Here is a 17,836-nt window from a genome sequence, read left to right as displayed (position 1 = left end):
AAAGTGCCATAACATTTGTTGTGCAAACACTTTTAACATCAGCATTTAATACAGTAGCAGTTAAATAAAATATTCAGTGTAAATCTCAACTTAACAATGTTATCAAACCAAATACAAAGTTAAAGCTCAATGCCACTGCCAGGGCATTAATGTTATCCTCTTCGTTATGAAAAACTATACTCCTCCCTGCGTCTAACGTAGTCTGCCGAAGCCTCGCTCCACTCGCTGTTTCGTTGAATGATTTGCTGATATCAACTGTGTGTTTTGCATTCAGGTGGTATTTTAGACTGGAAGTACTCCGGTGATAAGAAAATTCACCTTGGCAGTGGCTACAAATAACTTTGGTTCTGTCGACTCCGCCGTCTGGAAGAACTTTAAAATGAAAATGGCCATGTAAAAGCTCCGTACCCTTATCCATGGTTGTTTATCCGCCAATTATTTTCTTTTTTCCGGTTCCGCAGCAGTCAGCAACAGACTTTCACAAAATAAAAGCCTGACTTTCACAATAAAACAATAAATAATCAAACCTGAGTTAATGCGAGATAAAATAATTAGTTGAGTTAAATAAGTGATGAGTTAACTCGTAATTAACTAGTTAACTTGCCCAGCCCTAGTAATATACAATATACAAACTATATAGTGGCATATACAGTAATGTGTGAGGATGGTCAAATCTTTTTCTTCTAACCCCTGACCCTGCAAAGTCTCATTAAGCCGTTCTTTGAATCCTGTGAGACTGACAAACTGAACAATGCGCTTTGAGGTGAGCTTCAGCTTTACAGTCTGGCTAGACTCCGCGTACTCTCTCACCATTTGTGTCAAAGGAGACATATTATGCCCATTTACCACAAGTTGATATGGTTCCTTGGGGTCTTAATGAAATATCTGTTACATATTTTGGTCAAAAAAACACAGGGATCATTCAAAACAGCACCCTTTTTACTTTACTTGTCTAAAACAGCTCTTGGGTTGTTTTTGGGTTGGGAGACATGCCAGATACCCAAATTAACATATAGAAGCACCTAAAAGAGTGGAATTTTCATACTATGTCCCCTTTAAATTGATTTGTGTTGTTGCTGTTTTATGCATAAATCCCACAGCTGCCGATCCTAGGCCGACGCTCACCCCCCAGCAAGCAACCGAAGTGACGCAGCAGCTTTATGGAGTGACTGTGAGGGAGATCAGCACCCTGCCTAGTTACATGGACCAGAACTACCTCGTAGAGGATGAGGAAGGCTCCAAGTACGTCCTGAAGATCATGAACTCAAAAGGGAGTGAGGAGACGACCCTGCTGGAGTTGCAGACACTCGCCATGTCCTTCCTTCACCAGCATGGATTTCCTACGCAGACGCCGGTGTCCACCACCACAGGGCAGCTGATGAGTATGGAGGAAATAGGTAACAGCCAAACATCTCTCCAGCATAACATTTCACTCAAATGAAAACACAACTTATATTACTAATCACTGACCATGAACAGTTTCACGTATTCATCAATCGTATCTTACTGTGCCAACTGCCAAAATACCACCCAAATATTTTAAATGAAACGAGGGCTGAGGCACATTTGTGTTACATAAAGTTTCACTTTGAGGCAACTGCATTTCTTGGACTTGGATAACAAAGATAACTAGATCATTTTAATGTTATGGGTACAACATCCAAAAGTAGCAATTTAGTCTAGAACTCCCCTAGAAAAATAAGTCATTTTATTAGGGGCTCAAACTGCTAAATATTGATTCTATCTGATTATTTTGTCATTTGGTATTTACCAGACAAATGAAACTTGTTGAGACTGTCTGCCACTCCACCAGAAAGCAAGGAAGTTCTCAAAATGTCAAACTAAAACTGGACCCTCAAATTGGTATTTTAATGAATTGAACCAAAACCAAATTTTTTGATAGTAGTCTACCTGACTTTTTTCCTGAGGTAACTAGGTCTCATATCAAAGTGGAAGATCTAAGTAATCACTGTTGTGTCTTGACCTAGATTGAACGAAGAGAATATTTGTTGTGTATTTGTTTGTGATACGGGAAGCACAGTGTCCGGATGAATCTCTGATGATAGCTCAGGGGCACTATAAATCGCAGGTATGCTGGAGCAGGCGCTCGGTAGTGATTGAGAAATCGGAAGCCGGTACATCTATCTTTTCTGATTTGCAATGCTATGCAATGCTATGATGTATGTGCAATACTGTTATAGTGTTCCGGCAGAGGAAATTCACCTAGCAGCAGATTGTCAGAATGAGGTAGAAAAGAAAATACAAAGAGACATATAGTAAAAAATAAAAGATCTAATGAAAATCCAGGGAATATATGGGAGTATATATAATATACACCTTTCACTGGGGAAATATAGTTTGTGTATTGTTTTGTGTATAACTATATAAATATGTATGTTTATATATATAAATAAATAGGTAAATAGGTATATATGATATATATATATTATATTTAGTTTAAATAGTGCATATTCCTTTTTAAATAGTTTCCTGTATAGTGTTTTTTATGTATTTATGTTGTATTGTCCTTATCTTATCTAATGTGACCTTATCTTAATCCTTAATTGCACTTTTCTTGGAGCAAAACACTGTACTTTGATAGCGATGCTCTGGGACTGAACTGACTGTGTTTTTCTATCCACCCTATCGCCTCAGACTGTGGACAAGGTGCTCAAACCTACTGTGTGAGGTTGTTGACCTACCTCCCAGGGGAGATGGTCTCAAAGTCTCCAGTCACAAAGCACGATCTTTACAATCTGGGCAAGTTGGCTGCAACCCTGAATAAGACGTTGCTTCAGGTACATGTTAACCTCAGATCCCTTTGTTAAAGGAGGACTTTCTTCTCCACATTTGAACTCTGTCTGTCATTAGTTGCCGGGGTTAAACAGTGGGAATTAAGGGATTTTCACAAAAAAGGAAAAAACAACAACTGCATGCTGTGACTCAAACCAAAGCTATTATAGTGGTGAGACTGAACCAAAACAGAGTTGTGGGCTGTAAAACCTAAAAAATAAAAAGCTCCAGCTGGTGGGAACTTCAAAGTCTGGAGATGCTTCTCAGTGGGTTCTTCTCTGAAAGACTTTTCTTTCAAAAAGCTCAATAAAAATACCCCTTAGAATAACAGCTGCACATAATAACATTTCTATGACATACGACTAATGGCTCAGTGGTGATTAACCCGTTGTGAATTGGGCAACATCCATACTAAGATGTTTTTGTTTTAATACAATGTGGGCATTGGTGTGTCTGTGTAAACAAAGCATGCACATTTTATGTAAATGTGTCAATAAGCAACTATTTGCTAAGATGAAGCCAAACCTGGTTTCAGGGCTCATTATGTCTATTGTATATGCAAGATTCAACTTGTACAGTTCTGCCTCAATGTTGCCAAAACAGTTAAATAGTTAAAACTTTTCAGCTTTCCTCTCCAAACCTGGAGATGTTACAAAAGGACGATGAACAGTGGCATATGGAAAACGTTCCTCTTGTGGAGGGCTACCTGTCAGTGATGGATGGAGATCCTCTGCAGAGTGTGATCCGAGCAGTCATCCAACAGTTTCAATCACATGTGCAGCCCAAAATCAGCAATTTCCATAAAGGTAACAAGTCAACATTGATTATGTGCTGTAATTTTTCTTTTTGCTGTGAAACCCTGTCAGTGATTTTTTCTTATTTTATATAATTACGTTTGTGTAAACAGTGTGAAAGCTAATCCAGGCCAGAGTACCTAGAAATTAAGTTTTTTTTTAAATGGGGATGAGCAATATGGAAAAAGCGTCATTCCTCGATCTAAGTCCATTTGTTATCACAATATATTGACCTGATGCAAATTTCCTACATCTTTCCATTCCATGTTGGTGATTGCAAAGCGTTATCCAAATGATGAACATATTCTATTGTTGTGTCTTGATATTAATTGCTATTCTCAATGACATACAGTATATCATCCTATTGGACAGCCCTAGACAAAATTACTTCAGTTAACATTTGTTTTGCTTTTATCCATAACCACAATACAAACGTAGCTTTAATTAAAACATTTAATTAAGGCTACTTTAATTAAATATTATTTAATCTGAGTTTTTAAAACCCTAAACCCTAACCCTAAACCCTAACCCTAACCTCAACCATACTGCAGCTGCAACGTGCAGATATTACAGAAAGAAGGGTTTCACAGAAATTATCTATTGTTGATACAGTTATATTACAGAGCAAATTCAATTATTCATTTCTTTGTTGTAGTTTGACTGATTTAGCACAAAAAAAGAAGCAAAAAGTCTTTACAATTGCAATAGATCCCATAAACTGCAGCCTATATAAAGATGGATGACGTCTCTTCACTTCCTCTAAGTGGTGTTTAAGCAGTTGTGATCGTAGAGTTGAGCTACACTATTGATGTCCCGCCAATTTTTGGCAGTTCTATTGTTAGTCTCAGCTGTAAGTCATGACATATTGAACACTTTTTTATTTTTTAAAGAAACAGTCTTTGAGATTTTTTTTTCATGTGGACTTTAACTTTCTAGTTTGGTCCATGTCCCATCCTGTAATAAAGAGGAGGGGCATTTTTACCTTTTCTGCAGCCAGCCACCAGGGGGTGATCAAGATGACCAGACTTCCCTTATGGGAGGATGTCATGTCATCCATCTTTATAGCTTTGCAATAGAGCCAGGCCCTTTGTGTGAGGCTGCTACTAATCTCTTTCTAGCAACCTTGAGAAAAGAATGGCCACACTACATTTTAAAGATCTAAGTCTTTGTCTTTACACAGGGATAATACACGGGGACCTGAGTGACCAGAACGTTATTGTCACACCACTAACCAATGGGCACCATGAGGTTTCAGGCATCCTGGACTTTTCAATGCTCATGGCCGGATGCCACGTGTATGATCTGGCAATAATGATCATGTACACGATGCTGGAGAACCCGAGTCCCTTGGACGTAGGTGGCGCACTGTTAGCCGGCTGGGAGAGCGTCATGCTGCTCAACAGTGATGAGAGGGACTGCCTCTACCTGATGGTGCTCGGTCGGCTGTGCCAGTCTCTGGTTTATGGAAGGCACAGTGTCAAGAAATACCCCGACAACAAGGAATACCTATTGACCACAGCCAAACCTGGGACTCAGATATTATACAAACTCTGGGAGCTGGGCAAGAAAGAAGTGGAGAAGAAGTGGTTCACAGACGCCAGCACATTCAAACAAGAAATAAATACGTATCCGTGAATTAGCATGGAGGTTTAAATCCTTACAGTAAAAGGGAAAGGGACGACAAACTGTGGGATATGCAAAACGTTCCTGTCGTGGAGGGCTACCTGTCAGTGATGGATGGAGATCCTCAGCAGAATGTGATCAGAGCAGTCCATCAGGAAACGCGTGGTAAACAGTAGCAAAGCGACTGCTCTAAAATCATCTCATTACCCTGCTTGTTGTCCTTGGTTTTCTTTAAAACACAAATAAAATAAATAATCTCTACAAGGTTATAAATTGCACAATTGTATTCAGAATCATTTATATATTTATTTATATTTATATAATTATCATTAGTGTCACGATAACAAGCAATTGGCCTTTTCCTGAAAATTCCATGAAGAAAGCTGGTGAAAGAAAAAGGTTGAACACTAGATGGAGACAACCAACCACTTATCCTGCTGCACATGTTGCATAAAGGGCTCCTTAAAAAAACTTTTAAGGGCCACATATCTCGTGAGAATTTGTCATTTGTGGAAAAGTTTGTGACTTCATAGTAAGTGCTTCAAATGTGAAAACTTTTCCATCTTTACCCAAAACAAAATTATTTCTAAATGAAAGATAAACATTGTGGTGTGAAGAGGAAGGTGTTTAAAGAACATGAACAGAACGAAAGAGGAATCCATGGTTTAAGGAAGTTAATTTTAATATTGGTCCCATCATTTTGAGTAAAGCAGAACAAATAAAAAATGCACAAGATGCACAGATGAAACTGTCAAAAACTAGAGGATTCTTTTTCTTCAACTGGATCTCACCTCACAAGTGCTGCAGTGCTCCAGACACCTTCCCCCCCGCACACACACACACACCGTCTACCTTTGTATATTTCAACCTCCCACCTCAAAGGCACCATCTGCCCTCCACCCCTGCTGCACCTCTTGATATGTAACCTCCAGTCATGCAGAAAAGAAATCACAGTGTGCGTCTGCCTGCATTCATGTTTGTTCTCCGTCTGTTTCCCCTGAAGCCGGCGTCTGAGCACAGCGAGCCCAGAGAGGCACAGATCTAAACCGTTCCACAGTTTCCCTTATGAAAACGGCAGTCCCTTTCTCAGTCTCTTCTGCCTTTTCTCATCTTATACTTTAAAACCATGTTCCACAAACCAGAGATGAAACAGAAATGGCAACACTCAAAGGACTTAGCTTGATCCACCAACCCCACTTATCAGTGCCATTAATCCTCTTGGCATTTCCAAACGGAGCACCGGGTCTAAACTGCACCTTTATGAAAATGCAGCAGTGAAATTTAAATCACACTCCAAAGACCACCAATCTGCATGCCTTCAACGGCAGAGTTAAGTGTTTTAAAAATAAATGCTGCACACATTGTTTAGTCTCTGGAATGACTTTAGGTCTGAATATTCTTCCAGCTCTGTTCAAACAAAGGAAACATTGTGGTACAGTGAAAAACAACGATGACCGAAAGAGCTCAGTTACTCGTCTTTTGATGGTTTATTGATAATTCACACCTTCTTGTATTTTACAAAAGACACAACGTCTCTAGAGGCTGTCGGGGGTCCATACTGCGTCCACTCGCCAATCACAAGTATCTGAAATGACGAGCTCAGCGTTCCGGATTTCCATTTAAGTATATTTCTGTTACTGTGGTTCAGCTCCTCAGGGTCGTTTGTCTGATTTTGTTGGACCTTACAACCGTGAAGGTTTCCAAGCATTACTGCAGTCTTCACCAATCATTGACGGGGTTACTGAAAAGCCAGGCCACACTTTAACTATGCAAATTCTGGCTTGGAAAAGCTTGAAAAAAAAAAGAAACTTATTTCATTACAAACTAGAATGTGACTCAGTAGAGAACACGCCTCCTCCAAGGCTAGGAAACCACATTTCAACTCACCAGATACATAATTTTTTTAATCTGCACCAAATTGCAGAAACTCATAAATCAGTCCTATAAATATGCTTGATTTTTTTGGCCATGAATTACTTTTTGAAAAATCAACAAACTCATGTTAAAAAGAAAGTGAATAAAAAAATCTTTGATTCTCCCCATGATTCAAATCTACCCCGCCCCCCCACAAAGGTTCATGGAACTCGGTTGAGTAGAAACCAGCACACGCAGACGAAAACACGACCTCATCGTTGGAGGTAATAAACGCCATCGCCAATTATAATGACTAAGTAAATTAAGAGAGGTTTATTTATATAGCTCATTTCACAGCTACAAATGGCCATAAAAGGTTCTTAAGAGAGTTTTACAAGCTCATGAGAAAATGCAAAACAGAAAACACTACAGAGTCCAGTAAAGAGGAAGGAGGGACACACATCAAATTAGAACCCTTGGTCAGTGGCGCCACAAATTCAAAATGTCCGATACTATCTCAAACAGGCATTTTAGTATTGTCCCCCCCCCCCCTGCATCAACTGAGAATGAAAAAAAAAAGCCCCATCATCCCACCTCTTCCTCTTCCTCCTCCTCCTCAGCCGTGCCTCTTTATTTTATTGAAAACAACTGTTAGTCTCTGTCTTTAATATGGATTCATCACAGAGCTGTAGCGGCGGTGCCAAGCCTTCACTGCTGCCAAGCTGAACCGTCCGGACTAATTCACCTCATGGATCCCTGACAGACGCTCGTGTTATGCATATTACGCCCGGACCGCGCAGAGTGGCTAAGATGTCAGTGTTTGATACCAGGCTAATGGGTCTCTCTCTCTCTCTGTTAACATCGATGTCTCTCATCCATTATGTTAGTCGACAGTTTGCTTAGGTCCTAAACAGGTTTACACAAACAAATGTGCGTCCATTACTTAATTGTGTAGCCGATTGAGCGTGCAGGTGCCTGACATTTATCGGCGGGCGTTGCTTACTGAGACTGATTGAATCATACAAATTTATCGTGCTGAGAACGTGGCTTTTATTCTTCTAATTCAGTGGCAGCATTTGCATTCCAAAGAGGGAACTATTCAAGGTTGGAGTCACCTCGAAAGTGTGGCAACTTTCTAAAAGATGCATAATCACAACGGCATCCAGCCGCCAGAATCATGCAAAAAAACAAAAGGGACGCTCCGCACAGTCAGGAGTAAATCTGGAGACGAGACAGAGGCTTCAATTAGTAAGCGCTTGCCGTCGCTCGGCGGGTTCTTCAGTCTTATCAGTTTGTTTCAGAAGGGTCCGGGCTTTGCAGACGGATGCTGGAATCGGTCGTCTATCGCAAACCGTTCCCCATCCGACCTACAAAGCTCACCGACGAGAGAGCAGAGAGGCAAAGCGTCAGCGGGAATTCATTAAAGGCCTTCGCACATCACATCACGTGGCGCTTTTCAGCGGACGCCTCCACATCTGCGGAAGCAGGCGTCATGGTGGCCTATCTGCAGCGAACAGGTGAGTAGAACAGTGGCCTCTGAGAGCGCCAACATCAGGGAGGCGCACAGAGAGGGCGGCTAATCGATTAGACAAACCGGATTTACTGAGTCACAGGGAGACTGTGCAGGCCAGGGAAGAAATCTGTGTGTGTGTGTGTGTGTGTGTGTGTGTGTCGGAGTGTACTCATTTTTGTTACCTCTTGAGGACCTATTCCAGTATAAACACTGACCCTGTCTGGATGGGTAGACCTCACAGGGACCAAAGCTAATGAGGCCAAACTTTATTTCTGAGGTCCTGGTTAAAGTTAAGGTTAAGATGTGAAGGTGGTCAGGTTAAGGTTAGAGTTCGGCATGAATTGGTCATGGTTTAGGGTAGTGATTAGGTTTTGGTTAGGATGTCCACAATGAATGGAAGTCAATGCAAAGTCCCAATAAGGATTGTTATGCAAGCTTGTGTGGGTTTTTATAGCAATATCTGTGTGAGGACCATTTTGGGCACAGACCTTATGGAGAGAGGACATCTTTAGAAAGTGAGGACATTGTTGGAATTTGAGGACATCCTTGCAGGACTCAAAAGAGATGTTTAAAGGTTCCTACTTTAGAAAGTCCCTTCCATATATGAATTATTACATTATATCTGTGATATTGAATGTTTTATGTTTTCAATATTTTACAGGTGTGGTTTCCATACAGTGGTTTCTACAACACCCAAATATTTTATTCTAATATCAGGTGTTTATTATAATAGAGTAATAATATAAACTACGTGATGTCAGACTACGATGATGTGCTGAGATTGATTGTCATTGCAACTCAGCAAGCCTCAGTGATACCAAGTCCATCAAGGGAGAGAAAGAGCAGAGACCTGGGGCCGAAATAATATTTTGAAAAACGATGATCAGGACCTACTGAGAGATGTAACTACGGCTGGGTTAGAGTACATTCTCTATTTTTATTGGCCAATTTCCATGCACAAGAGATAATCATCGCAAAACAGAGTAAAAGCTTTTAACACACTTGAACTGTGCTCACAGCGGGGGGGGGGGGGGGGGGGTGTGTGATAGTGGAGCCTCTTATCTCATTATATCAGCGCACTGTTGCCACACGAAGCTCAGAACTGAAGCTTTTCACTCATACCAGCTGGATCTGTACCTTTTTATTTCCATATTAACCTTTGCACCAGCTTTCATCTCGATTACTTCTCTTTGAGCAAGGCAGGGGACTGTATTTCAGCTGTTCTTACATTGTGATATCTCTTTTTTGTTTCATTCTTCTTGCAGAAGGTGGAAATGATAATAAAAGAAACAGTTTTCATAAAGTTTTCAGCCCATTTAAATAACATAGTAACATCATCCTTATAGCAACAGCAAGTTGGACATATTAACTATCTACACACCCATTACTTTCCAATGGTATAAGTGATATTATTGTACACTTTGCAATTGTCTGTTAATGTGATTCACATCCTCGACTCTGTCTGACTGGACGTTGTTGTGTCGTTGATCCGCCCACACAGCAAATGTACAGCTGAACTCAAAGTATAGAAATTCACACTATGTCTGACTCCTAAAGATAGTTTCAAACACCCCCACATGCCCCACAGCCAATGGACACACAACTCTTGTCAGTATCATATGTTACTAAACTTTCAACTGCTCCTGCAGCGCGGCAGGATTGGTTTACCACACAAAACTTTTATAACGCTATCTGAATTTCATTACAAGAGCCAACACAAACTATGCACCCTGCTTTTAAGGTTTATTGCTTGACAGAACCAGACATAGTGTGTAGAATAAAAGTGTGAGGTTTAAATTGTATCCATGCTGAACACCGCAAAGCCGCTGACTGTCAGAAGGATGAACGCACATGCATCTGGAAGCTGAAATTCAATCCTGCCTACATCCTGCCATTTCATTCTATTCAGGAAACTGATAAATGCTTGTATGTATGCTTGTAAATGCACAAAAAACGTGAGTGGAAATATTTAGAAAACTGGCTTTTTGATTTTCATACTAGGAAGGAAATGCACTCAACATGTTTGTAAGTGTACATGTAATGCATTACTCTGAGGAAAATATGCATCATCATTGCTTGATTACAAGAAAACAGCATTACTGCTCACTTGTGACAAAGTTTGTGAGCTGCCAATGTGTGGCCTCAAGTTTTACATATTGTATCTCTGTCCATCCACGTCCCAATGCATGCTGTGCATTATTGTCTCTAAATGAAACCATCATTCACATCAGTAACATCATGCTGTATCGAAGAAGTCTTAAAACTAGACCATAAACTCCTTATGAAAATGTTTACTGACATTATAAATCAATTAGTCATTTTCTCATTCACTTCTTTTTTCAACCACTGGAGTCGCTCTCTACTGGTCAATCTATAGAATACAAGCACTTGCACCTTGGCTTCAGTTCCCAGACCCGGAATTTCACATATTTATAAATAGTCTAATGACCACACTTGTAAGTAATATCTTAGATGTAGCTGTTAGTTAACATTCATTTTTAGATTAGGGCCAATGCCAGAATAATATTTAAACCTTTTGTTTATAGAGGGGTAACTGCGCAGTCACTCATTCCTTCATTTACTGTCTTCTTTTCCTCGTTATTTGTCTAGATAAGTGGGCATTAAACCCCGAGTGGAAGTGAGCTGTGCTGAAGACAAATCCACCATGTAAGAGGCGGCTCACATTCCCCCCCAAGCACTGCCGGGGCTTTTTCTCTGTCTGACACTCACGTCATGCACAGCTCAAGGTGAGAGACACGTTCAGGGAAATGACCCAAAAACCCAACACAGCAACACATTTTTTAATTGAGGAGACACACGTTTGTAACACACAAGGGCAAACAAAGGGCGAGGGAGGAGCTGGAGAGTGAGATATGACCGTGTGATGGTGTATCCACTCAAACTCAATCACCAGCTGGTCTCAGGTGGGTTCAGCCCGATTACGTAGGAGGAGAGAGGACCACTGATCTCTGTTGGGACTCAAATCCTCTGAGTTGTTCCACAGAGTTTTTCTGCACGTCAGAGGGAGTTGATTTACATGGTGAGGCTTTTAAAAAAACAAAAAATTTGCAGGAAGTTCCTTTTCTATACCGCTTATCCTTTGAGGGTTGTTGGAGCCAATCCCAGCTGCCGTTGGGACAAACAACAATTCATGCTCACGTTCACACCTACGAAAAATTTAGAGTCTCAGGTAACCAAAAGGGGTGAAATGCCAAATTCATATTTTGTGAAAATTGTCCAGATTATATTCACTCTTTCCTTCATTTATTGTTTTCTCCTGCTAGTCTGGAAAGACGTTTACTTTATACCTTCATAAATCTAAAATAAATAGAGGCGGAGAATAACCTGACTTTCTCACAGGGGCGGATGATGTACTCCAGTCCCGCTTAGTTTTTAGAATCAGTGTAAATGTTAATAACAGAAGTCTTGGATTCTGTTCTAATTCTAAGCTTAACGTCACCAGTGCTCTGCTTTTTGTATTTGGCCCAGTGTTTGGTCAGTGTTTGAAATAGACCTTGGACTCTCTCCCATTCTGTCAAGCTTAAGGAGGGACTGAACAGAACTTTCAAATCCAAACAGATAGGTAAAAGAGGAAAAAAGTTATTTTTACAGACAATATCAATTTTGTTGGGAAGGTCGCCTGTAGCAGCATCATATGCCAACCGACGTCGTTTGTATAACCTCTGCCAGGAAGGTTACGCTCCGAAAGAGAAATGATCTTTAGATTTTTTCATTTGCTGGTTCTTTGTCTGTTTGTTATTTAGATGGTTTACGCAGAAAGTACTTCACGGATTCCATGACATTTTTATGGAGGGGTGGGGCATGACCCAAGAAAGAATCCATTACATTTTGGAGCAGCTCTAGATAAACGGACAGATCCAGGAATATTTCATTTTCTGTAACTTGGCGAGATAGGGCGTTAGCCTTTGCAGAGGTATGTGCTCTTTAAGCACACTGCTATGTGTGCAGTGGACGAGGAAGAAAACATGATTATGGTTCCATTCAGAGTGTTATAGTTTATATCATTGATTTATTATACTGATGTATTACCTTTTTTTTAAAAAAACTCTTTGAAAACATACACATTTGACATTTTAGAAGGCAAACACATCTTAACTAACAGGTATCTATAGCTTTCGGATAAACAAAGCTGAATAAAAACTGCCCACTGAATGTGAGACAAAAAGAGAAGAAGTATAAAATGGAATAAAATGAAATAATTCAAATTAAGTACATGTGCCTCATAGCTGTAATTGATTTCAGTGCTTAAGAAGAGGTATTTAGTAGCTTTACACCTGCTTACTCAATAACCTGAGTTGTGAGGTGCTTAATGTTCAATTGGACGATGGAGTTTGTGTGTGGGCCTGTGGGCTAACATTAAATGCTGTTCTGATTCATTTAGAGTGATTAACTCAAGCTCCTTTATGTGATGTGCTCCAACAGCTGTTCCGCTGTCGCTGCAAAAAAACAAGTTTTATCCTTCAACCACCTCCAGCCATTCCACTTTTTTCATTAAACCCATTGCACTGCATCTGTTTCATGTCATGAGGTAAGTGGTGAGTATGGCGAACAGAAACGCCACAAAGTAACAAGATTAAAGATTATACAGGAAAAGTCATTCGAAAGGACGCGGCTCCGTATCCGTCCTAGTTGATCCAATCTAACTTGTTAAAGGTTTTTACACGACAATTACTTGGTCCATCATCTTCCTGAGGTTAAAGCTGCATCATTAGAGTGAATGTAAACACATTTTGTGATTCAGTGGATTCATAATTGACTGTGACACGAGGTGCGGTCCCGTTCATTGGAACAGATTGCACAAGTCAAACACAGTTCATCACGTTGAAAATAATGCAGCCGTGTCTGTAGGTACGGTGGGCGGCTGTGTGGGTGGGTCAGCAGGACTGCGTTTCTGTGTGTGTGTGTGTACGTTTGGCTTATTGTCAGCGTTGGTGGGTCAGCATGCAGAGGATGATGGAGAGAGTGAGAGACTACTGCGTGGACAGTTAACTATACGAACAGATTATCATCCTGGACGACAGCCTGCAAGCGTCACTGGGAGTCTTGCTGCACAGCAACTGGAATCAAGAATCATTATATGAAAACAGATGAGTAACAGCACTAATCCCAAAAGTTCTTCTGGGAGAGAGGAAGAAGGAAAAGAGCTGAATGTCTTCCCTTCTTTAAATCCCCAAACTAAAAGTGTGTTTATCTATCTCCCTTTTGACAAATGACATCCATTAGAAGCAAAGTGGAGAAATTAAGAAAAAAGCTGGGGGTGGGAAAAACTATTTTACTGAGACAATAAAGTAATGTAAAATGATGTAGGGTGGCAGGAGTAGTTAAGCCAACACAGCTTTTTTTTTGCTAGCAGTCCATAATATTTTGTCTCTGTCGTAAAGGCCCAATGTTTATGGATGAAATTGACTTTTAATTCAACATGTAATTTCCAGTAATTCTGCAAAACCTCCCCGGCCTTTGAGGGGAAAAATTGAGGTGACGCGGGGTTGATTTCCCGGCAGTTGGGGAGATTGAGGAAACACAGTTAAGACGCTTTTCCTTTTTTCCCCTCCCGTTGTTCTTCCATTAATGTTTCAGCAGTTATAATAGGGAACATAATATTTTGATTCCTCTCCGCATTAATTTGCGGGATCTAAGGAAGCGACGAGGACATGGGTTTCTGTCGAGAGTCGTGTGCGTGTGTGTTTACAGATAGAGAGTCTGAGTCTAAATGACATTGGAGACAGAGTCAGACAGATGGCAAGAGATCAGGAGGAAGAAAAGTGAGTGAGTGGGATGTGTGGACATCGAAACTGTGAATCACGCGATCGGATTGAGGGGGTAAGCCCGACCCCAATGACTCTTCACACCCATCCACATGATGCAAAACCCCTCAGAGGCCTTTTTCTTGGCCCCCCTTCACTAGTCTGTTCAGCCAACATCAAATAACGCTGCGTTACCCATGAGGCTCTCCTGCAAACATGCAGGCTGGATCATTCAGCTTTGGCTCCGCAGCACCTTCTGAACTACAAATAATGTCCATCACAGCGAGGGAATGAGATTAAATATTGTGCTGGTGTTTTGAGAGTTTTCACTTATGATAAGTAAAAACACATGGAGTCAGAACGCCAAATGTCACGGCTCGGTTCAAGATTTCATTAAAACGACACGTAAGTGGAAGAAAACATCACAAAGCAAAGATACCTCACAGATTTATCATTGTTTGAGATTGTATGAGTGTGTTTGTTCTGGGGAAATCTGATCTTCCCCAAATCAAAGCCAGCGAGGAGAATTTCTCTTTAACATACATCACCAATAAATATTTCTCTGTAATAAAAAAACAATTGGGTTGAGCCGGTGATAAGTTTTGGATTGTGACATCCATCAATTATCTGTACCGCTTTTTCCTTGATGTTCGCTGGAGCCAATCCCAGCTGACATTGAATCAGGTCACCAGTGCATCACAGGACTGATAAACAACATTCTCACATTCGGGCAAGTCAGAATTTAACCTCACCCTACATGTCTTGATATGTAAATGATAAGACACAAAGACAATTCCTCCCTGAGTGTCAGACACCACATAAGTCACAGTCAATAGACCGACTGTGACTTATTTCACCCTGTTAGCACATTATTTTTTAAGTTATCTTCTGCTGTATATACTGTATACGTATTGTACTTATATTATTTTGCATTTTCTTATTTCTATATTGTATGATAATGCGCATATTTTTAGAACTTTTTATTTTACACTTTCACCTGTTTGTTGTCTTGGTCTGTATCTACTCCTATTCTTGGCTGGAGCGACTGAAACGAAACACAATTTTTATTTTACATCTATGTATTTTTATATGATTACTATTATATTATGTTTAAATCTGATTCTGAAGGTGATGACATGATTGTTTTAAAAAGGAACCACAATGTTGGCAACCAGTTTGAAATAGGAAACATACAACATCTCCCATGTCAAAGTTCTGTCCACCAATCTGTCGTCACCTGACTTCCTCCATTGTTCCTGTAATGATCGCTACATCCACAAGGGGGCTTTGTGACCTCAGCATGCAAATGCATGAAAAGACTAATACTGTCTTACACAACTGCTGGATGTTGCTCAGTGAAAAAACATAACTCTGGGTCTTTAGGGTCGTTATTTATGAGAGGATGGTCTCATGTCTCCTGCAGCGTTCCTGTTGCCAGTGACCGGCACCTCTTCCATTCCAGGTCTTAATCCCCTTGCTGTTCAATATGAGGCTGTTTCTGCTTCTCATTCAGAACCTGATTCTGTTTCCTGTTTCTGAGTTTGTCTGTTCAACATATTATTTCATGCTCCTCAGCCTCAGCCTCACTGTCCCAGTCTGGTGTTATCTGGTGAGTTGCAATGCAGTGCAAACATAGTCGTTTATCTTACAGGACAGATGTAATTTACTGCATAAGGGCAATTAAGATTGTGTGACAGCTTAGCAGTTTTAAAAAACACACACATTATAAATGGTCTGTCTGGCTGCGTTTGTGTGGAGCTGTGCATAAATCCTGCCCCACGTGCACCTTGTGAATGCACTAAAACACCCTCCAAAGTGTTTTTGCAAAAAACTGTTTGACACGGGTCTGCTGCGGCACCATCTATAAAAGTCTCTCTGCTCAGCGCCTCGTGATAGACAGAGAGACAGAGAACTGTGGGAAAGGAGGTCATAGGCGTTGTTGTTCTGGCTGAACGCTGTAGCCTCATAAATCTGATTGTTTATAAACTGGAAGGACACAGACGCAGAGTTGTCTGCTGGGCCCGTTGGATCAGAAGCAGGCAAACAGAAATAAGTGCTGTGTTTATACGAGTGCCGTGTGTGTGTGTGTGTGTGTTTATGTTTTTGCTCTTAGGTTTAAACATACTTGTTTGTGTACATATTTATTCTTCATTTCCCCACAGGGATCATTAAATCTCAGCTTAGCTCGCTGTGTGCCAATTTGCATGTGTTTGTGAGTAAAAATATATAGAGTAATATAATATGAATATATGAATATTCACATTTCCTGTTCGTACCAGTAGATATACATGCTACTATAACTGGTTAAGTTATAAGACTGTTTCTTGTATTCATAGGGGATTTATGGCCATTTATCTGAGTGGACATTGAAGATAATAAAATCCCAATGAAACACTAAATCTAGAAATGACGATCATGTCTGTGGAGGAGGATTTATATTCATGCTGTGAGTCATGACTCTATTGATGTGAATTGATCAATTACAGGATATTTGTTTGCGTATGAGCTAAGACTCAAACTGCATTTGGATGTGTACGGTGTATTGTGAAGCCTGGAGACTGAGTTCTCACTGACAAACAGCAACAAACCGAGTTATTTGACACACTAGCATGGATTTATGATCCTGACTGGCTTGTTTTGTTCTCCCACGGAATGATCAGCTAAATTCTGGATCTGATCAGTAGATGGGCCACGATGTGCGTTTCCTGAGCCAAGAAAGAAAACGCGAGTGCAGTCAGTGTGACTATTTGACATCTGGAACCAAGCGGGATGATATAACTGTCAAATTCCAGATTAGTACGTGCAGAATGTGAATCTGAACATTTTCCCAACATCTTTGACATTTATGTTCCTTGATAAAGAAGCAGCGTTTGATGTTTGTGGAAAAACGAACATTGTCATGATATTACGATCCATGAAATCCTGCTGCTTGTTTTTGAAACTAGAACGACAAATGGTATAGAGTGCATACTTCCACCAAGGCTCCACAGTCCCCTTAAATTCAATCAATCTACACCAAATTCCACACGCTCATAGATATCAGTTTCCTAAACATGCCAGATTTTTTCATGTGAAACAAGAGACCAGACCCACTGTGCAGAAAGAAGCAGAATGCAGAGGTAGAAGTAGCCGTTCCAAAAAGCCAATCATGTTTATTAACACATTGAAACTCCAAGGGGTTACAAGAGTGGCAGGCAGATAATTTGGAATGAGCTGAGCCTGGAGAGATCAGAGCTAAGCAGGTGATGAGACCGTCTTCAGGGAGAATCACAGGAAGGGAGATTGGACCAGGGCGAAAGAGAACAGCCGAGTATAGGTGGACCTGATGAGCAGGGAGACAGCGATTAGTCTAAAGCAAAACATGTCGAGAATCAATGCTTGTAAGGTTAGTGAAAGCACAAATATGGGACATGAATTCAATATCACCTTAAATTCCATTAATTTTAAGTATTAAAAGCGTCAACAGAATTCCCCTACATTCCCCTGTTCTGGAT

The 17,836-nt window shown here is 40.5% G+C and overlaps 1 protein-coding gene across 1 annotated transcript in view; it reads left to right on the top strand.

The window, feature by feature from the left end:
• The window catches only part of LOC133010648 (hydroxylysine kinase-like), a 66,515-nt gene that overhangs the window by 1,159 nt on the left and 47,520 nt on the right, over window positions 1–17,836 (top strand). Inside the window, exons 2-6 of the mRNA XM_061078245.1 lie at window positions 1,101–1,397; window positions 2,656–2,798; window positions 3,419–3,599; window positions 4,768–5,212; window positions 8,385–8,581. Of these exons, the coding sequence (XP_060934228.1) occupies window positions 1,101–1,397; window positions 2,656–2,798; window positions 3,419–3,599; window positions 4,768–5,212; window positions 8,385–8,581 (1,263 nt within the window). The remainder of the gene's footprint in view (window positions 1–1,100; window positions 1,398–2,655; window positions 2,799–3,418; window positions 3,600–4,767; window positions 5,213–8,384; window positions 8,582–17,836) is intronic.

Source organism: Limanda limanda, chromosome 9 (assembly GCF_963576545.1).
Source record: "Limanda limanda chromosome 9, fLimLim1.1, whole genome shotgun sequence".
NCBI classification, from domain to species: domain Eukaryota; kingdom Metazoa; phylum Chordata; class Actinopteri; order Pleuronectiformes; family Pleuronectidae; genus Limanda; species Limanda limanda.
The sequence above is the reverse complement of the archived record's forward strand: the minus strand, read 5'-3'. Positions and strand labels throughout refer to the sequence as shown.